At 36.0% G+C, this 20,664-nt stretch overlaps 5 protein-coding genes across 6 annotated transcripts; 2 read left to right on the top strand and 3 right to left on the bottom strand.

Annotated features, from left to right (window-relative positions):
• Window positions 722-1,812, top strand: LOC18606359. The gene is made up of 2 exons (XM_007039918.2): window positions 722-947; window positions 1,049-1,812. Exons 1-2 carry the CDS (start codon window positions 888-890, stop codon window positions 1,637-1,639), a joined length of 651 nt encoding a protein of 216 aa, XP_007039980.1. The 5' UTR covers window positions 722-887; the 3' UTR covers window positions 1,640-1,812.
• On the bottom strand, window positions 2,108-5,216 carry LOC18606360 (peptidyl-tRNA hydrolase ICT1, mitochondrial). Of its 2 annotated transcripts, none has more exons than XM_007039919.2 (7): window positions 4,664-5,199; window positions 4,277-4,336; window positions 4,096-4,178; window positions 3,083-3,147; window positions 2,962-2,995; window positions 2,670-2,740; window positions 2,108-2,513 (listed from the first exon to the last, which is right to left on the bottom strand). In XM_007039919.2, the coding sequence occupies exons 1-7, from the start codon at window positions 4,956-4,958 to the stop codon at window positions 2,423-2,425; spliced, it is 699 nt and encodes a 232-aa protein (XP_007039981.1). In that variant the 5' UTR covers window positions 4,959-5,199; the 3' UTR covers window positions 2,108-2,422. The 2 variants fall into 2 exon arrangements, 1 of the variants encoding a protein (XP_007039981.1); XR_001927194.1 differs by having other exon boundaries at window positions 2,138-2,513; window positions 2,848-2,995; window positions 4,664-5,216.
• LOC18606361 (myeloid leukemia factor 1) lies at window positions 5,529-8,144 on the bottom strand. Its single transcript, XM_007039920.2, has 6 exons — window positions 7,972-8,144; window positions 6,900-7,498; window positions 6,737-6,817; window positions 6,563-6,638; window positions 6,354-6,446; window positions 5,529-6,042 (listed from the first exon to the last, which is right to left on the bottom strand). The coding sequence occupies exons 2-6, from the start codon at window positions 7,476-7,478 to the stop codon at window positions 5,837-5,839; spliced, it is 1,035 nt and encodes a 344-aa protein (XP_007039982.2). The 5' UTR covers window positions 7,479-7,498; window positions 7,972-8,144; the 3' UTR covers window positions 5,529-5,836.
• On the bottom strand, window positions 8,578-12,390 carry LOC18606362 (probable protein S-acyltransferase 14). Its single transcript, XM_007039922.2, has 7 exons — window positions 11,977-12,390; window positions 11,178-11,424; window positions 10,999-11,090; window positions 9,727-9,850; window positions 9,563-9,648; window positions 9,411-9,476; window positions 8,578-9,008 (listed from the first exon to the last, which is right to left on the bottom strand). Exons 1-7 carry the CDS (start codon window positions 12,169-12,171, stop codon window positions 8,880-8,882), a joined length of 939 nt encoding a protein of 312 aa, XP_007039984.2. The 5' UTR covers window positions 12,172-12,390; the 3' UTR covers window positions 8,578-8,879.
• LOC18606363 (IRK-interacting protein) lies at window positions 18,425-20,408 on the top strand. Its single transcript, XM_007039923.2, has 2 exons — window positions 18,425-18,636; window positions 18,811-20,408. Exons 1-2 carry the CDS (start codon window positions 18,547-18,549, stop codon window positions 20,161-20,163), a joined length of 1,443 nt encoding a protein of 480 aa, XP_007039985.2. The 5' UTR covers window positions 18,425-18,546; the 3' UTR covers window positions 20,164-20,408.

Consider the following 20,664-nt stretch of genomic DNA (forward strand, 5'->3'; position numbering starts at 1 on the left):
AAACAAAACTTAGTTTAATAGAAATAACATGTCATAACCCTTCACCAAAATTTTGGATGATGATGGTTGCATCATCAAATAATTTGATAGACGGTATGCAAATTATAAAATTTGACCACTCCTCCTAATTATATCCTTGATGAATGAGTATATATAACATGATGTTCATATGAATTTCATGTGCATGATCATTAAAATTTATAATTGTGAACCTATAAGCACATTAATAAATCAAAAGTAAAAGAAAATTTTTATGATACTCAATTTATATCAATATGAATTGAATTTACATGTAAAATTTAAAAAGTGGATTAATTTAATTGAAAAAATGAAAAATGAGAGTGGAAGCATAATCCTAAAACTTTAATTATAGTAAAAATTTACAAGAGGAAAGTAAATTGATCCAACAATAATCCAGGTTAGCATTAGCTTAAACTTTGAATAATTCCCCAAATAGGTGCAGTTGCGCGTAGATGCTTCGATCCCGTTCAAACAGTTATCTTAATTAGCAAGCTACCAAACCGGTAATAGGAGTGTAATAATTAGGAATTATTCTAGGAAATTTCCGTGGACCACCTGGGTATTTGCAGAGAATTTATTAACGAAACTGACATTTGAGAGATTCCGAAAAACCGGACTGTTTCACATCAGTGCTGGAAACATTAGATTAATAGTAATCCATAGTAATCCTAATCCGCCACACGTAGGATTTGTCTGTCTGGGTCCATTGTCAACGGTCCAACACAAATCAGTTTTCAGGACATCTTTTTGTCTCGAATAAAAACCCAACGCCAACTGCTCTTCTCAGCTTGTCTACCAAGAAAAGCACAACTTGAAAACGGCCAGACTGAGAGACAGAGAGAAACGAAAGAAAACTGAAGTAAGAAATGAAGCTAGTTTGGTCTCCAGAGACAGCATCCAAGGCTTATATTGATACTGTTAAATCTGTAAGCGCCGAGCAACCGTTCTGAACCCTGATGCCTAATTCCTTTCCTTTTTGGTTATTCATTTGATTAATCGGTTCTCGTTCTTCTTGTTTTGTCTGCAGTGTGAACTTTATCATGAATCTGGTGTAGCAGAGCTTGTTTCAGCCATGGCTGCAGGCTGGAACGCGAGATTCATTGTGGAGACGTGGTCACAGGGCGGAGCTACCATAACAAGCATCGGCCTGGCGGTTGCTAGCAGCCATACGAACGGAAGACACGTCTGTATAGTCCCTGATGAAAGATCAAGATTAGAATACGTCCAGGCCCTGGAAGAAGCCGGAATGTCGCCTGAAGTCATTGTTGGAGAACCTGAGGAGGTAATGAATGGATTAAATGGCATAGATTTCATGGTGGTGGATAGCCAGCGAAAGGACTTTTCCAGGGTCTTAAGGCTGGCAAAACTGAGTAACAGGGGGGCAGTTCTGGTATGCAAGAATGCTAATTCCAGAAGTGCTTCAAGTTTCAGATGGAGAAGTGTTATCGATGATGGATCACGCCGGCTCGTGCGTTCTGTGTTTCTCCCTGTGGGGAAAGGCTTGGATATTGCCCATGTAGCAACCAGTGGAGGAAATTCAGGTTCAGGCAAGGGCGAAAGCCGGTGGATCAAGCACGTTGATCGACAATCAGGGGAAGTACATGTCATACGAAAGTAGAGTAATTTCCTATTACTCCTGTAGAAAAGGAGAATACAATTGTATGTACATTTCTTTTCAACCTTTTTGTTCTTGACTCTTGACTTGTACTTGTACAGAAATTTTTAACCTGAAAAGTTATTTAGAAGAACATTCCAATTTCCTGGTTGAATCAATTACTAGTTTCAAGGGTATTTTACACCATATTATCTATTTTCTCATCCATAATTATTTCTTGCCTGTATATGTACAGAGCAATGATTATGAATCTGGGGCAGCGAGCACCCATAGGACCGGTTCTTCTTCTTTTTGCCTTTTTTGTTTTTGGTGGGTTTTGAAACTGATATATGCTCGTTAGAAGTTACTCCCTAGTGAGAATTCAAGAATCTGAACCCTGTTTCATCCATGAACCAGCCTGCGGAGAATATCCAAGAAATAAATAAGTACACAGGTTCAGACCTTTTTAAGTAATTGCAATTTCAGAGCCACTTGAACAAAATTACTCTTGAAAACCCTAGAGACCATAACAATAAATCCTCCTTGTACGATTAGCTGTGACAAACATGAACACGTAACAAGATTTTGGTGCGTAATATCTTTAAGAATGATGTGCAGCGGCCTATAAATATAATGGATCAATGGCTATTTTACATCAGGAGAGAGTAGTATTTCTTCCCACCCATCAAAAACTTTAACAAGAAATATGGACAAAACACTTCTTTAAGCTCCCTTCCAGCTGGCTACTCCCTTACTGATTTGATGATCTTCAGACGCTATAAACCTAATGACTTATGACACCATAATTTAGTCCCAACTGTCCCGACTTCTTCTAAATGCTTTCTTGTCTGAAAGGGCCTTCTTGCTTTTAAGGCGTTTTTGCTCCCCAATTGCAGCCCTGTAAAAGGATGGAAACACATATTAATTGCAATCCAGAGCCAATAGCGAGGAATATCATTGAAACAAAATTCAAATATTGCCTCCAAAACAACACAGAAAGAAAACAGGTAAAGCAGCTGGCAGTGTCCACTTGTAAATGTTGGTGAACTCTTACATCTTTGCAATTTTCTTCTTTTGCTCTTCTGATGGGGGTGGTGGCACATAAGCAGCAGCATCAATGATTGTCTGTTTGGTCAAGAAAAAAGGACGAAAAGATGATTAGGTCATCACCATATCCAGAAATCAAAAGATCAAACAAACAGCATAATCCAGCAATTGCAAACATATTATACCATAACAAACCAGATATGTTTGTAATTGCATCTTTGATGGGTAACAACCAACTGCTAGGCACACTATAGCAGCAAAACATAATTCTTAGAAAGAGAGAGGGAGTATTTCAGCACCTGTAGTTTTGCCAGAGCATCATCAATGTTACCCCTGAACAGAATACAGCTCAAACGAATTACATTGGTAACACATTAGAAGAAAATTGAACAACAAAAGAAACAGGGGAGAGAAACAAACTTCTGTGTCCTAGTCTTCGTTGAAGAAATCACAATTTCACCATCCTTGTTTATCCGATTTTTTTCCTGTTCATAAATAGAATAGTTGAGGTCATAGAAAAATGAGAATTCCTAGACATAACCAGATCTAGGGAGATCTAAACTGTAAGCTAATTCATTCTGGGGCAGTACTACATGTGGATTTAATGTAACTTTGGTTTAAACTCCCCAGTGGAAGACCCTAATTCATAGTAATAGGATCAGAGTCATATATCTCATATCAGCAGAGCATCACGACTACTTAAACTAAAGCACTTCTGTCCATGTTGGTGCTAATTTTTAGTTCATTTTCATTTATTTCAAATATCAACAAAATATAAACTCAAGTTCAGAGGAGATGCCTAGAGACTCAAGTGTCCTTTTTTCCCATTTCAGCCCATGCAACAAGGTCTTCTTTCTTCACTTTTATGGCCTCCACTCATATCTTATCACTCCTCTTCATTGGTACTTTCACAAGTTTGCAGTGTGAAATAACCAAAAATACCATTTAAGTTCCCTTATATAATCCAGAATTAGCTATGGATTTCAACGTTTTACGCTTATGTTGGTTTTGCTGTGATCTTGACAAAACAACTTTAAATTAATACAAACCACAAGTTACATTGCTTGTCATGACTAGTATAACTGCACTCAAAAGACAAGCACACCAATAGTAGATTTTATTAGGAGGGGCAGAAGGAGGAGAAGAAAGGCAGAGAACATAATAGTTTCATGCTTCTGCCAGTCTTGGCAAAACATTATTTGAAACATTCTCAATGTTCGACCATGACACATTTTATTAGAGCTTTATTTTTCAATTCTTAATATGTGAGAAAGAAGTCAGTATAGAATCATAGCATTGAAACGTAATTCTAACAATGTAAAATCAATCTGTCAGATCCCTATAAAGACATATCATTCTTGTTTTGATGGCAAATGTTTTCTAATATCATAACTTATTTAAAGATAAGCAACTAATAGATGGCAGCGACAAACCAGTTGCATAATCCTCTCTCTGATCCTGTCACTCAGCCAATATGCGTTTTTTACATTGAAGCGCATGTCCACCTTGGTGTTAACTGTACATTCAGCAACGAAAATTATCTACAGGTCTTATCAGCCAGGGTTTAGCGTCTACAATGACATGGATTGTGAAACATGAAGAGGATACAAGTACCTTTGTTTACATTTTGACCTCCAGGGCCACCACTTCTTGCAAAACTCACAGTAACATGATCTGCGAAGAGTTTATAAGTGTAAAGGAGAGGAAGAAGCATATAACTTCCGCATAATGCATCCTTAAATTGCTTTGTTAAACTGTGCATTCAGCTCAGAAAAAAAAAAAAGAGATAACAGCATTGTTGCAATAGTTTCACGCTTTATTTTCATTTACTTTTTAAGTTTCTATACAGGTTTCCATTGATTTATATCTGTACCTAAAAAAGAAAAAAAAAAACCGAAATGAGAGAAAAAAAGCTACCAAACAAAAGAATTTATTTCCTTTACTTCTCCGTGGTATTCGCAATAACCAGAAAAAAAGAGTGAAAACAGAAAGCATAATTACCCAGAGTGATTTGTGGGGTGGGCTCATTCCCGGCGGAGCTGGCTCGCTCTTCCGCTTCCTGCAGGAGCTGTTGCACTTGCGAGAGGCGAGCAGAGACTTTTCTCTCGGCACTGGCGTCTGACGCGGCGCAGCGAATCCGGCTGAAACTGATTCCTCGGCTGGGGGTCACACGGATGGTCCCACAGAAACCGGGCAGAACCGCACGAGCCGAGGATGATAAAGAAATGGAAGATAGCGGTGAATGATAGAGGATTTCTTTGAGGATCATGTTTGCGCTTGTCCTAATAACCGCCATATTAGATTCTGTTAGAATTTTGTAACCCTAAATTTTAAAAGTTTTACAACAAGATTGGAGCTGTTGTTTTCAACTTTTGCATTTTAGCTTTTGGTGGTTCGAAAAACTTCTGCTATTCTTCCAGTTTGGGAAATTGCGACTTGGATTTTGGAGCATCCGGTGAAATCGGTGGCGTGGGTTCCTCCTTATTTCTGTGTTTCATGTGGCCTGCCAGGTGGCAGATCGCTTTTTGATCGGACTACGGATTGGCCAAGGCTGCCTTGACCATTTTCTCTTCAGCCAATAGTCGAATCACTAGTTCTATACTGTAATAAAACAAATATAATCCTTTTGTATAAATGGGAGATCGGATTTTAACCACAACATTTGAAAATTACTGAATAAAGACTGACCCCAGATTAACAATCCAGTTTTCAGGTTCTCATTCCAATCATCAACATATAAATAACAATATGACATGCCTTGTTCAATACTTGGCGGTCTGTCCTCCATGTATGTCAAACAAGGATCAAGAAAACAGGATCCACCGTTAAAAAATTCATCACTAAGTGAACAAAAGCATAAGAAAGAAACCATGAAATCCGCAATCATCTCAAATTGCAAACTTTATATACGGAAAACTCGATATCATAATGTGTCACACTTAAAACTTAGAAGGGTATCATTTGCAGCAACTATATAAACCTCTCTGCATTAAGCACCTCGAAAGCAAAAACCCCGCTACAACAGACCTGATAAAATATGCAACCGTAGAGCTGAAAACTAATAAGAAAAACAAGTGCTCTAAACTAGAAAAGATGGCTATGACCAAGCATAGAATGCTGTATGAGAAAAGGCAATGCCCTCTTCACTGCAAGATCTACTCGGTGTCTTCCAACTTAGCCCCTTCGCTTCCCCTGTGAGTAAGAACTCTTATCTTTCAAAACAGTCGAACCTCTCATCCTCATAGACTGCTGGCTACTTGAGGGCCCTGCCCCGTCTCTGGCACCCAGCATCACTCTCCCTGACTGCTGAGAACACTCATTAGAAGGAAGTGCCCATCCTCCCCGACCTGCCTGCCCATTCTGTCCACCGCGACCAGCCCCTGAGACAAAAAATTGCAGCAACAAATATGATTTGATGTTATAAGGTGTCAAAAAGCATCGGGACGGAGTTACCCTCTTCCTGCCCCATAGTACCCTAACACATCCACTATTGACATATATTCTGAAAGAGTTGACCTGGTTTTATGTAAAAGCTTGTACCAAAAACATACTGTTAACAAGAAGCGTGGCTTGGACCAATTGCACAGGTAAATAGAGGAAGCACAGCCTTGCTCCTCCCTATAACAAGTGATGCAAAATGTACCATGCAAAGAAAGAAGCATATCTAAATTAAATAGTAAGAAAATCTTACCTATGCTATCATGGCCAATAAAATTCCCAGACAAGCCAGGCAAATGCTTTCTAGCATTTCCATTCCAAGCTTCTTCAAAACCAGAAAGCTCATCTGGAAAATTCACCAACTCAAAACATTCACTTTAATTGCCATGGACCTGTTAATCTACCTATACCAACATATATATTGTAGCACAAAATGCACTGTTGTATGTAACATGTGTATACCTTCATTCAAATTGTGCAAGGTTTGCATTGTATCCACCCTACCATCTGATTTCAGCTTTCTTGTGACTGAATGACCCTACAACAAAAGTTCTACTCATAAATACACCCTACACTCACCCTCTAATCAAAAGTCAAAATTTATATTGAACAAGAGAAACAAGATTTTAAAGCTACCTTGTCATGAAGTCCCCTAGAAACCCTGTGGGTTGCTTGCCCTGTGGTTGTATCAGCTTCCTTGCTTTCTTCAAAGGTGACCTATTCCACAATTGAGGGATGTAAGAGGCATAGCAAACTTGGGCTTATTAATGAACACATCTTTAACGTCAGAACTACTTACCCCATCACTTCCAGTCCTCCTTGTTTTGGATGAAGTATGGTAAGCTCCATTAGCACCACCATAAGTGACAGTGGAGCTCTGAAACGCAAAGCTACGAGTTTGAGGCTGTTGCTGTTGTCTATCATACAAACTATTGTAACCATTCATATATTGCAAATGCCTGTTCCTTCTCTCAGACTGTCCAGCTTCATCATCTGGAACCTCAACATAAGGTTCATCATTCGACCTACCATGCTTTCTTGGATTTTCTTTCTTCTCTTTATCTGCTTCTTCTTTTTCATCATCAGAATTTAGTTCTTGGATAATTGGACCTCTTGATCTCTTTGGCTCCGGAGGCTGATGCTCAATAAACCCATTTGGATGCATATCAGGGAAAGGACTTTGGCCGGGGCCAAAGAAGCTTGATTCAAACATGCCTCCAAAGGGTCGTGCGAAGAAAGGTTCATCAAAAGGGTCCCTTCCTCCAAAGAAATTGGAGAGTAGACTTCTAGGACCACCAAAGCCTCCAAAGCCCCCAAAACCACCGAATGGATCACCAAAATCAAAAAAAGGATCCCTTCCACCTCTGCCTCCCTGCATTTTCTGATACCCTCTAAACTCTGAAAAGAAAAAGCCCTAAATTATCAATTTTCAGCACACCAGAAAACCAAAAAAAAAAAAATTCAATTACTTATATATAAATAAATCTAAATGTTTATACAATTTTGTCTAGCGATTATATAACAAAGAAAGCAACACCAGTAATCACACTCCAAGTCAATAATTTTTACATTTTATTTAAATAGAAAAGTATATAAAAAAGCGATCGTATCACACTTCAGAAGCAAAGATCGATCAAAATCCTAAAACCAAAAATAATGAAAAACATTTCACTTAAAACAACAATCAAAGACAATAAATTGTTCAAAAATAAATAAAGAAAAATTCTATTCTATTTAAAAAAGGAAGAATTTTGTAAGAAACAATTACGAAAATAAACTAATCAGTGATTGGATAGAACGTGATCATCGTAACATGTACGCTCATATTCAATGGAAATTACACCCTAAAAATGGAGAGCGGGGGACAGTACCTTGGAAAAAGAGAGGGAATTGAGCCAAATTGGGGAGGATCGAAACCCTAATTGCTCCAATAATTGATCGAAATGTGTTTTGGGGGTCTTTTCACGTGTATCGGGTTTTACGCGAATTTCGGGTTAAAAAGAGCGAAAAAATAAGAGACGTGAGTGAAACCGCCTAATTTGCAATGAAGAGAATGGAAGGTACTAGTACGTGCGGGAGTTCTCCGCAATATTAACGCCTCAATCCGCACGTGTAAAGCTACCTATAAATTTAAGTACAGTATAATCTTATTTTTAATTCCGTAAACCACTTGTTAACTTTTTTATTTCATTAAATAATTCTACTTAAATCAGCCAAAATGTTTTTAAGTTGTAGCATTCACTTTGAAGTTTTCTACCATAATTTATGTAGAATCAAATTGTACTATGGTTTATGAGGCACTGAAATTACCGATATTTCCTTACGTCAAACATATAATAGATAAATCACTGATATTTCTCGTTGTTAACTTTACTTATTAATTATTATCACGACTAATCTTCACCATTTTTGAGTTTTTTCAAGTTCATTTAACAAGAATATTTCCAAGTAATTTAGTATGTTCAACATTAGAAGAATTAGAAGCAACCAAACTCACTGACCATACAATTTCAAATTACAGGCAACCAGGTTGTCCTGTTGGGTAAAAAAATAATTTTTTTTTCAAATTTTCAATCATTACAAACAAGAATACAAGCTCAAATGGAAAGATTACATGGCAAGAGGGAGATGCAGTGACAATGTTGGGCTTACATCAGGAAGGGCAGGTCTCAATCAATTGTTAGAGACAATGTCATCAACTGACAAAGATACAACATGTACATAAGATGCAACCCCAGTTCTCATGAGTGGTTTCAAGCTTGTTTTGCTAAACCTTTAGTTAATGCTGCTGGGGTGGCTCCCAGTCAGGCCTTGTTGGATATTCCAAACCCTGAAGGGACGGCATGCATCTTAAATCCTCCTCTGAATACGCTGGGATGAACCAGAACTTCTTCTCTGTTCCAAACACCTGAATATTCAGAAAAGCAAAAATGTGATATCATGATTAACACTGAAATCTAAATGCACGGGGATGCATAAATTAATGTCATACATTACGATATTGAAGTCACTTGAGGGGAAGTTTTCAAAGACGTACTATTATAGAAAATTTAAGGGTTTACATGATATAAGTCCTTGAATTTGCTTCCAGCAGGGTCTTTTAACTAGACTCCATGACAGCAATGATAAGATATGCATTTTGCAGCATGGAAATGTGTTAACATCATTCCCAGAACAAAAAAGTATTATGGTAGTAAAATTTAATCAATGCCTAACGTTTATAAAATAGACAATTGCCTCAAAGACACTGGATACACTGGATAAGTATTAGAGCCAAAGGGAGGTTGGGACGAAAGAAAAAAGAGGCAACCTGTTCAAAGTTTTTCTTCCAACCAAGGTCATAACGCCACTTAGGAGTCGTTTTCTTCTCATATGCCTGAAAATAAAATTGAGCAAAGCAAAAATGTGACCTTTACTAATTATATGGGCAACAAAAGGAAACATAAGTGTGAAAAAAGTTACCTCGATAGTGGTGGTATTGGCTCCCACCAGTGTTATGTGCATAATCAGAAAGCCCAAAATACTCAGTGCAAATGCAATGTTTAAAACTGAAAGATTTGAATGAGAATAGGTTAAAATAAAGACAACAAATTAGACAGAAAAAACTTAAACAAATAGAAACTTACCAAAAGTGATAAAAGTAGCTGCAAGTGTTCCCGGTGTTTCAGCTATCTCACCATCATTAAAAAATTCAATAAAAACCCGCAATAATGATAAACTGGAAAGTGTTGCCCCCAGAAATGTGTAAAACTGCATCAAAATTAAGCAAAACAAAATACAACTCACATCTTTTTCCTTTCTATAGATGCCAGTTGGTCATGTGTCTAACAGTGATACATACTCGCATAAGAATCTATTTAATAGGATAATCATTAACATAAGTACAAATAAACCAAGAGAAACAACCAATAGAAATCCAGCAGTAGCAGGAAAAGAAGTGTTTGAAAATGTAAATTTCTTTTTTTTTTTGAGAATGAGAAAGTGCAAAATTTTAAGAGTTAGAAATGGAGCATATCATTCACTATGATGACTGGTCAATACAAGCTCAAGTGCACGTGCTATCCCACAAAAAATATACAAATCCCAAAATTATCTAAGTTCTATACATATATCTACCACTCTTTCTCATTACACTCTCCAATCATAGCATTTATAAATTATGAGCATGGGGGACAATGCAAGGATTCAATTGCTCAATATAAGGATCATATGGATTTTAATGGCCACCAAAGAAGACAACTTCATCATTCTGAGGTTCACATGTAAATTAATGAACTGTGGACAATGTCCGCACACAACAGTCAGATATGAGCATTCACTCCGATGGCAACTTTCCTACTCTGGCCTGGTAAAACTGATTAAAGAAGTATGGTGATATCATATTCTTTTTGAAATAAAAAATATTGATGTTATGAGCAACAAATTAGGGGATCATAAGGCACAAAGGTACAGTAGAGAACAATCAAATTTAGGTTTCTAGTTAGTAGGCCGCTAGAAGAATAATCTATTATGCATCTAACAACATGAAGAGAAGACCCTACTTGGTGCATCATAAGTTCAACCACCCTATTTTACTTTCTGTTTTCCCCCTTCCCGTATCCTGTTGTGGCTTGTTCAACATAATGACAGTCACCATAACTTCCTAGGTTAAATGTTGATGGACTGCACCAGGTCAAGATGATTTTCAGCTCTAGCACTAAAGCAAGGAAATTTTAGGCATTAGATTTTGACAATAACTACATTACAATTCTTTGACTAATCAACAATCCAGGTAATAATGAAAAATGTATTAAACCGTCCACTTCCATGGCCTTAAAAGTGAATGCATCAGCCTAATTAAGCATCAAATAAATGACAGCTGCATGAGACTTGTAATGGATACATTAAGGTTCACATACCAAGAAAAGAAGGAAATACTTGTAGTTCAATGCCCCGACACAGTTGACGACCCAAACACAGTGATGGTCCATTTTTAATATACACCTCTTACCTGAAATCAATTAATAAACCAGGGTTCTTTCACTAAAGATGGCATCACAACAAAGTTACCACAGAAGAATTCGTCAAGAAAACTCACAAACAGAGCAGTGATGGGTGCGAGGTGGTTTAAATTGGTTGCACTTCCGGCAGAAACGTATGTCTTGGTTTGGAGAATCACCAGGCACAGCTGACTGATTTGAACCTAATTCTGGACTTCCATAACTAAAACTCACCAAAGGATCAACTTCACCTTTCTCCTCATCCCTCGGAGGCTTCCAATTTGGTGGAACTCCCCCAGGATCCGTTAGAACAACAGCGAAGTAACTCCAAATTACCATCACCAGCTAAAAAACCAGGTAAATAAAATTCAAAATGCAGCACTGCCATCTAACAAAACTAATTACGAATGCAAACAAGGAAAAGAAACCATAAATATTGCCATCCTACGACAACTAATTCCAAGTTTTATCTCTTTTTTCCTTTTAAGTTCAGGAAAACCTAAACCTCATAAAGTCACATAATATACTCTTACATCTTCATTGCAAACAGAAACAACAAAAATTCACAAGGATTAAGTTCTCATATCTCATTTATCATCACAAAAGAAACCTGTATTTCATCACCAATCAAAACTAAAGCTAAAACTAAAATCCTTTTGCCCTTTTAAGTCCAGCAAAACCCACAAAAGCAAAATTCAACTACATTGAAGCATTGAACCTCATAAATCATAAAACCACTTATATTCACTCTCTTTTATCATGAATAATACGACACTTCATCACCATATAAAGAAAGAAACAGCTAAGCTAAAATCTTTGGTCCCCGTAGGACCACCACCGACACAAACAAGCCATCAAAAAAGCGACAAAAGAGAGCAAAAGAAGAAAAGGGTATACCAGAAAATGAAACAAGAAGATGACTGCAACAGCGGAAAGTGCATCAAAGCCTCCAAGAAATAGACTTGGGCCATAATGAGAAACGACCACAGCATAGTAAGTAACCCCAACGATCCCAAGAACGAAAACAATCATAATTGAACCCAGGGCACGTAGGGCCGTACAGAATTTGAACACGTTCCATGCCATATTCATTTTGAGTTTGGAGAACAAAGAAGAAATTTTCGGGCAAAACAACAACAACAGTTAAGAGATTAATTTGGAATTCCGATTGGCGGTGGAGTTCCGTTCCCCGAGTTTGGGTCAATAATTAAAATGATGAGATTGATATTTCTGATGTTAGATTTGAATTGGGAGTCAGCCTTTCAAGTTTTTTACCCAGTAAGGTAAGGATTGCATCATAAATAACATAAATCCAGGTCTACTGAATAAGAAAATGAATTTTGTAATCTTTTTCCAACACGTTTTTTTCTTGAAGACCACCAGCAAGATGATTTTGGAGGTGATGGGCCGAGATTTATTTGTAACTGGGACTGGATCAGGAGCAACGAATAAGGATTGGCGGGGCTTGGCTCGGATATCAAGGATCTTGGTTTCAGTATCTTATTGGGCCTAGCGAACCAATTTCAGTGAATAGTAAAGCAAGTCGTGGAGTCAAACCAGGCCTTCTTAAACAATTGGACAAAAATTAAACAACCCCTTCCCTTCGGACAACTATTAAGATTTTGGTAATACTCATTGCTCCAATTAATAAGAAAGAGGGACCAACAAACACGATAGCCAGTTACCCATCAAGACTTTTTTAGCCATTTAATCGAATTTGTCTAATTAAGAAATTAGGAAGAATGCAGTGTGAAACAATATTTACGCCTATACTAAATTTATTTTTCCACAAATGATAAACTAAAAGTACTTTTTGTGTTCGTCGTTAATGTTGTGAGCACCAAGACTTTGTAATTTTCCAAAAAGGCTAACTACATCTTTCTTGGGAAAAACACGTACATGTATAAAAGGTACAACCCCTCTACAACGGGAACAGTATATTGATTTATTAATTGTTTGCTTTCATTGAAACTTTCTCTTTCTTATTCTCTTAGTACTTAAAGACAGAGGCAGAATTAATCAATTTTTATTAGGAGATCAAAAGCTAAGAAAAATAAAAAATAAAAATATTTAAATTAATATATTGAACTTAACTATTAATAATTAAAAAATTTATAATAAATAATAATTTTATATAATATATAAATAAAAAAAACAAAAAAAAAACTTATAATAGTACTCTAAAAAAGTTTTGATGACGATGGTAATATCTTTTTTAATATAAATAACTAAATTATTTGTAATAAACTTATCATTTATTTTATTTCGAAGTCTTGTCTTTTTCAATATAAATGACTAAAAAATTAATATAGTCAACATCCAATATTCTTATTTTATTATATTTAAGTTTGTAATACTAAATATTAAACTATAATGCATAAAATAGAAATAATTAAATATGATATACAAAATTAATAATTTCTTCTTATACTAAAGATAATTTTTTTTCAATTAAATATAAAACGTAAAGCACATTAAAAACATATACTCAAAATAAGTTTTTCTTATATAATTAGGATTAATAAAAAATAATATATTAGTGAAATTTTAAACAACAACCAATAATGCAACACTAGAACTTATATTTGAAAATTACATATACAATAATTTTTAAATTTTTAAAAATTAAAATCATTAAAAATAAAATTCAAATAACATAAAAAAAAACCATGACAAGTAGGAGATATAATCTATATAACAAAAAAAATGTGATTGATGATTCATAGAAATTTAAAAAAGAAAATCTATAAAAACTTAAAATATATGAAGAAAAAGAATATGATTGAAATAAATAAATAAATATAAATAATAATAAAAATATAAAAAGTTAAATAAAAACTTAACCTCTTGATAGTTTCAAAATATAAGGACAGAAAAGAAAAGAGAAAAAGATGGGTGGAGAAACTTAAAAAATTAAAAAAATTTAAAATTTTGAGTAAAATTGAATTAGACTTGTAAAGTTATTTTATTATTTTTTTAATTATATTAACTATTTAATAAAGAAATATTTTAAAATTTTATTAAAAAATATATAATTTATAAAAAATTTCAAAACCCCCCATTATAAAAAGACGCTCCGCCCCTGCTCGAGAGAGTGTTTAATCATGTCTTAATTTAATACCCCAATTCTTTTTTGACCCTTTATTGGCATGACTATCGTGGTTGCTTATTCTACATATTATATGCATTGTCCTTGGTGTTGCTCTTTATCCTCTTAGATGATAGATACACGTTATTAGTCCATTGCTATAATTCAGCCTCATGATATAGATTACTATTTCTATTGGAATATTTGGATCAATATACAAAAGGTGGTTAATTTGGTTAACTGATAAAACTCTTCGATATAGTTCTTTAATTATTTAAGATTTGTATTCAAAATATATAGTATTCATTAGAGCTGGAATGATATAAAAAGGAGTAGCCAACAGAGGGAAAAAAAAAAGACTAGTACATCATTTCACAGTTCACACCCGTGTGCTCACAGACCAAAAACGGACTAAAAGGCCGACGAAGCCAGCAAAAATGAGTCCCCAATCCATGCAGAGGAAGACAAACGTCGGACACGTACACGTGATCCCATACAAAAGACATTTTACGGAGGACACATCACCCAAGTCAGCCTTCCAAACAGTGGTAGCAGCTCTGTTGTCAGCCTAGCTAGCCAGGCAGCCAAGGACCACTCTCTCTCTCTCTCTGAACCCCATTGCCCCATTTATTATCCTCACATGCAAGCCTGATCGGGTCCATGGGGCGGGCGACCTGGTTGGTGGATATTCCAGGGCCACCGAAGGGAGAGACCATTAAATGCTAGTAGTTGAGGATTCGAGAAAATGGAGATAAGGGAATTTAAGAGGGTGTTAACTGTGACGCCTTCTCACGTAGTTTGCAATAAATGTTTGAGGTTGGTGCACCAGAATCGAGTGTTTTATACTTTTTTTCGATAAATTTGAGAAGATTACATATTTCTCTTCCTATTTTTGCCTACATAATTTTTGCGATGTCGGTCCCATCCGGAAGTTTCCCTTTACCTTCAACTATTCCCAAGTGTATTTTCTTTTTCACTGTTTCTTTCCCAGAAGACAAGGTAGAAAACGGTTAATGTAAGGAATTATGAAAGATGCTTTCCGCATGAAGTTGGCACTTGACGAACAGTCTGTAGTCTTGTTCAAGGTCTCCAGAATAATTGTAAATTGATCATGATATTCTTTCTTTGGTTTCCCTCACAGATGAGTTTCCAAAATGATGATCAAGGCGATTGAATAACATGAGAAACAAAAACTTAAAGGTAGCATTTTCATCAAATCAATACGTAAAAGAGACATACATGTCTAGTATGTACATGTACATACATACATAATGCAAGATATATTTAAAAAGTTTTTTTTAAAAAAAATAGAAGGCCTTGAAGATCAACCAATTAATTACTTGGTGCCTGGCAAACTCGGCAAAAGTACCAAAACATGAATGCAGAAGTACTGACTGGCAGAGGTGTAGGGAGGGGGCTAGTAGGGGCCCTGGCCCCCAAATTTTAAAATTTTTTATTTTTATTTTTATTTTTTAAAAAAATTTATAATTTTATCTCTATAAATATTAAATTTTTTATTTTCATCTCAAAAACGAAATTTTAACTTCAGCACTATTAATTAGTGTAAGCAACAATCCAACACACCAGCATTCTCATTGAATCGTTTGCATTCAAATTCACCCTCCTTTGATATCTTGAATGTAAATGAACCCGCTTGAAGACAGTTCTAACATTTATTACACAATAAATTTTATTTATATCCCCTAGGGTACTTCCTAGAGCCAAAGACCCATTTCTTTTCTGTTGAGGTAAAAAACTCAAAAGTGAAGAACTTTAATTAATTAAATCTGGTAGCAAGCACCTTATCCCAATCTGCACCCACTCCAACTGCTTGAGTTGAGTTTAACCACCTGGTGCCAACTCTTGTTATATAAATACAGCCATTGATAGTCTTTCTATTTCCACAAAAACTGTTACGACCTAAATTGGAAAGCCTCTATTTTAAGGTCTCACGAAGAAATTGGGAATGGACCAGCGGAGCCTGACCATTTGAAGGTTAAGTAGAGTAAATAACCAATATAACTATTGAGTATAGAAATTTTTGGTAGACGCCACAGTGCACCGCTCCCCAAGAAAAGCCCCTAAAACTGAAATTGGCTTTTGCCCATTGGCCTGTTGCCCTGCGTGTTCGAGAGGGCAAATCCTGGTGCACGCTTTCGTTGCCGGCATTTTTAATAATGACCATGACCATGGATGGCGTGGGCCTCTTGGGAGTTGGGACCATGACTCATGACTTGGTTTTTAGAATTGTTCTAGCCTTTCTTCTCTTCCCTTCCTATTTTCGTTTCTTAAAATAGTTGTAGTAACCTAAATCTTTGCTAGTAAATAAAGACAAAAAAAAAATGTTTGATTTTTAGGTTTCATAAGGACAAATGTTGCTGTTGTTGAGTTCAAAAACACTATTGCTGTAGTAACTAGCAACTTATTCGCCAAACGTCTCTACTATCTGTAAAAAACAATGACTGCACATTGTTGCTACATGTTAAAATATCTGATTCCCTTTAGACCTTTAAAAAAACCTTAATTTTTTATCACTCTACTTTAAAAAATAAAGAAGTAACACAAGTCTATCCACAATCCATGACAATTCTCTACAATGAGAGAAATTTAATCAATGAATTATCTTTCTGCGTGTCCTTGTAATCAGGCCTCAATGATAAGGACAAAACCATTAATAAAAAGAATACCAAAGAGATAATGGTTTAATTTAGACAAGAATAAAGTGGGTTTGATTTTGAGTTTGAAAGGATTGGTGCGCCATTATTTTCACTTGCTGCATCATTACCAGTAAAAGTTTGGCCAATTTGCCTTTTCAAAGGGGCAAGGCAAACTGTTGCCATCATGGGCGATTAATCTCTGACATTGCGGCTGTTGCCATTAGAATTTAGACGACTCGGTTTATTGGAAACAAAACCCAGTAGCCTCATTAGGGAAAAATTAAAGAATTTGCCAATCTTAAATTAATAGGGATACAGGGTTATAAAGCTTTACCTTCACTACTATAGAAGTTTTAACCTTTTTTAGAAGAGAATACTAATAAAGGAATATAAAACGGAAAACTAGACAACGTAGGGGACTTCAATTCTTACCTTTCTGTCTATTCTTTCGGTACCCAACAAGAGAGACGGAATTGGAATTTCTAACCTTATTCTCCTAACCAAGGGAAATAGTCGCCAGCTCAAATCTTAATTATTGATTATTACCTTTCAAATTTTAAAGAATTCATTTGATTTCAATTATTTTATCGTGATAATAATCAAAATAGATCTAATAATTAAGCATAGTTGGTAATAAATCAATAAATTATATATATTAGATATATATATTTCCGGTCTAAAAAATATATATTAGATATATATATCCGGTCTAAAAAATTATAGCTCTCATATTAAAATTCAATACATTTATCACATTGAAGTCAAATTTTCTCTCATTCTTTCTCGTCCGTCATCCTCTGATTCTTTTCATTAAGCGATATTAAGTTAGTTGAGTATATTCCATTAGAATCTCTGAACTTAAATTTGTACTTGGAACCTAAATTTAAACCGGAAACAATAAATATCTTTCATCATTTGTTGCGTGGTGATCTTAGCTAACAGTGCCGTAAATGAATGCAACAAGATTCTCAACTATTGATCATGAGATTGGACTCTTGGCATGCACATCCATATCATTCCCCTTCATTTTTTTGATCATTATCTTTTAATTCGTGGTCTCTCCTATCTTACTGAAGCCTTTCCTAAATCCATAATAAATGTTTAATCAGATTGAAAGTGATAGTATATCTAACTCGGGGAGAGTCCTCACATCACAATAAAAGGTGGCTATGTTGGTTAAGGTTTATATTGAACCATTGTACACCTTAATTATTGCAGAATTTGCAATTTTACTGTGATATTTAATGAAAGGTAAAATTAGGGTATTTAATTAAAATAACTTTTGAATCCTATAGAGAGGATAGGGACGCCTTTTGCTGGGTCTTTATTCTTTTCCCATGGTGGTCTCTGTCGTGGCTCAAGGGCCAAGAGAAGAGTTGTGTAAAGGTAGGGATATTCATGCACAAAAATCTAACTCTAAAACAATGCACTGTCCACTTCTACGAGTCTTTGACCGGGCATGGTAATATCCCCTTCACACGTTGTAGAAAGGAAAAAAAAGGTTTTCATTGACCGAAAATGTTTTTCATTCTGCAAACCTCTGATTCATAACCATGATTACAACACGACGAAATAGCAAACCCTTCAGAAAATAAAAGAAAACGATGAAACAGGGTGAAAAAAAAAAGAAAAAAGAAAAAAAATCCTACGTATTTGGATCGTGTGTCTCGTGTCAGTAAAAACCAAATAAAAGAGACCAAAATAGGAGATAACCGAAAAAGCATGGCTCCTTCCTCTTCTTCTTCTTGTTCTCCTTCTTCCTCCAAATCTCCTCCTCCTCCTCTCCCTCACCAGTCTCCTTTTTTCACCCCTGTAAGTTCCTTTGCAATTCTGTTTTCCCTGTTTGTTTTGCGAGAAACAAATGATACCAAAGTAACAAAATGAAAGGAATAAATAATTACTTTTTAATTGGGGTTTTTCCTTTTTGAAGCTTTGGCTGATGAAAATGTTTGTTTCTTTTGCTCTTTTCTTGCTTTGTTTTTACAGATTCAAGAATGTGAAAGAGAGGAACAAGAAGATGCTACCCCGTGTGTAAGCACGGACAAAGGGATGACGCCAAAGCACCTCGCAACACCCCTCCATAACAAAAACATTGGAAAAGCCAACGCCAGGAAACGTCAAGAATCTGGGGGAAATGGCGGCGAAGATGGTTCGGTTTCTTGCAACAAGTGCAGGCCACACTCTAGGGAGAAGATCTCCGTGGTTCCTTTGGACAACAATGGAGTTAACAAGCACTCATTTTCCATGGCAAGTCCTAATGGGATTTTCAAGTCCATTTTCCATTCTTTAACAAGAAAGAGTCCAAAATCTACTGATATGTCTACAGCCAGAGAAGAGCAGTGGAAAATTGCTGTTGCTGAACTGTCAAACAAGCTTATTCAATCTACAAGAAAGAGAGATGAAGCATTGCTGGAAGCTTCAAGGTTGAAATATTCCATGGCTGAGCTTGAGAAGAAGCTTAACAAGCTTGAAGTGTACTGTCATAATCTGAAGTCTGGTCTGGATGAATGTAACAGCAACTCTCCTTACAGAATTGGTAAAGGTCATAATATTCATCAAGTGAAGGATCGAGATGGAGTTATTGGAGCTAATGAACAAGTGATTCAACAATTTTTGGTTTCTGTCTCTGAGGCTAGATCTTCAATCAGGCTTTTAAGTAGATCACTCACCATGCAATTAAGGCACATGGGTAGCAAAGTTTGTGAGAGAATATCTGTCCTTTTACAGCCTTATGATATGAAGATTTCTTACTCGAAGAACCCCAAAACCCTCCTTCTTTACCTTGAAGCTTTGTTGAATAAGGCTTTCTTTGAAGATTTTGAATCAATTGGGTTTCATAAGAATGCAGTGAACCAAATATTGAACCCTATTGATCGTTGTGCAGCCAATTATGGGTCATTCAATGATTTACAAGGTTTAACATGGGAGGAGGTTCTGAATAAGGGGACAAGGCATTTCAGTGAGGAGTTTAGCAAGTTTTGTGACAGGAAAATGAGTGAAATTGTGGCTATGTTGGGTTGGAACAGAGCCTGGCCTGAGCCATTGTTGCAAGCCTTTTTCAGTGCGTCAAAGAGTGTGTGGTTGTTGCACCTTTTGGCCAACTCGGTGCACCCTGGCTTGCCCATCTTCAGGGTGGATAAGGGGGTGAGGTTTGATTCAGTTTACATGGAGGATATGGGTGGAGAAAGAGCCAGAAAATTGATTCCAAGCGTGGCTCGGCTCATGATCACGCCAGGGTTCTATGTCTATGGCAATGTGGTCAAGTGCAAGGTTATTTGCAGGTACTACAACAATATGGACAATAGCTTAATTGATAAGGGTTTAACCCCATCTCCCTAGTGTTTAAACTTAATTGGGTTGAGTTCAAAGTTGAAATCTCTTTTGATTACTTTGCACTTTGTAATATTTTAGTGTTAGTTTATATGTGATAAATGGGTGTTCAAGAGTACTTTTTCAGTTTTTGGGGTAGGGATATATATATATATATATATATTATAATAATATTATATATTATATTTTTTCCCCAGCACAGTTAAGTGCTAGGGGTTCTTGGATTAAAGTAAAGAATTGGCATTTTCTTGTTCTCTTTGTTTTATCTATTTTGAACATTTTTTACCATTTTTCTCCAAGAATTTTTTGGTGGGACTTGGCTATGTGGATAGAATTATCCCAAGAAGACATGAAAGGGAAAGAAGAAAAGTCTGAAAACCAATGTCACATGTGGATTGGATGCTTATCTTGTGAATGACTTTTGGATCTTCTACTGTTGGTTCGTTTTTATATGAGCAATTTCTTGTCAAATTCCCTTCTCCCCGTGGGATATAGGTACCGCCAAGTGCC

This window comes from Theobroma cacao, chromosome 3 (genome assembly GCF_000208745.1).
Source record: "Theobroma cacao cultivar B97-61/B2 chromosome 3, Criollo_cocoa_genome_V2, whole genome shotgun sequence".
Taxonomy (NCBI): Eukaryota; Viridiplantae; Streptophyta; class Magnoliopsida; order Malvales; family Malvaceae; genus Theobroma; species Theobroma cacao.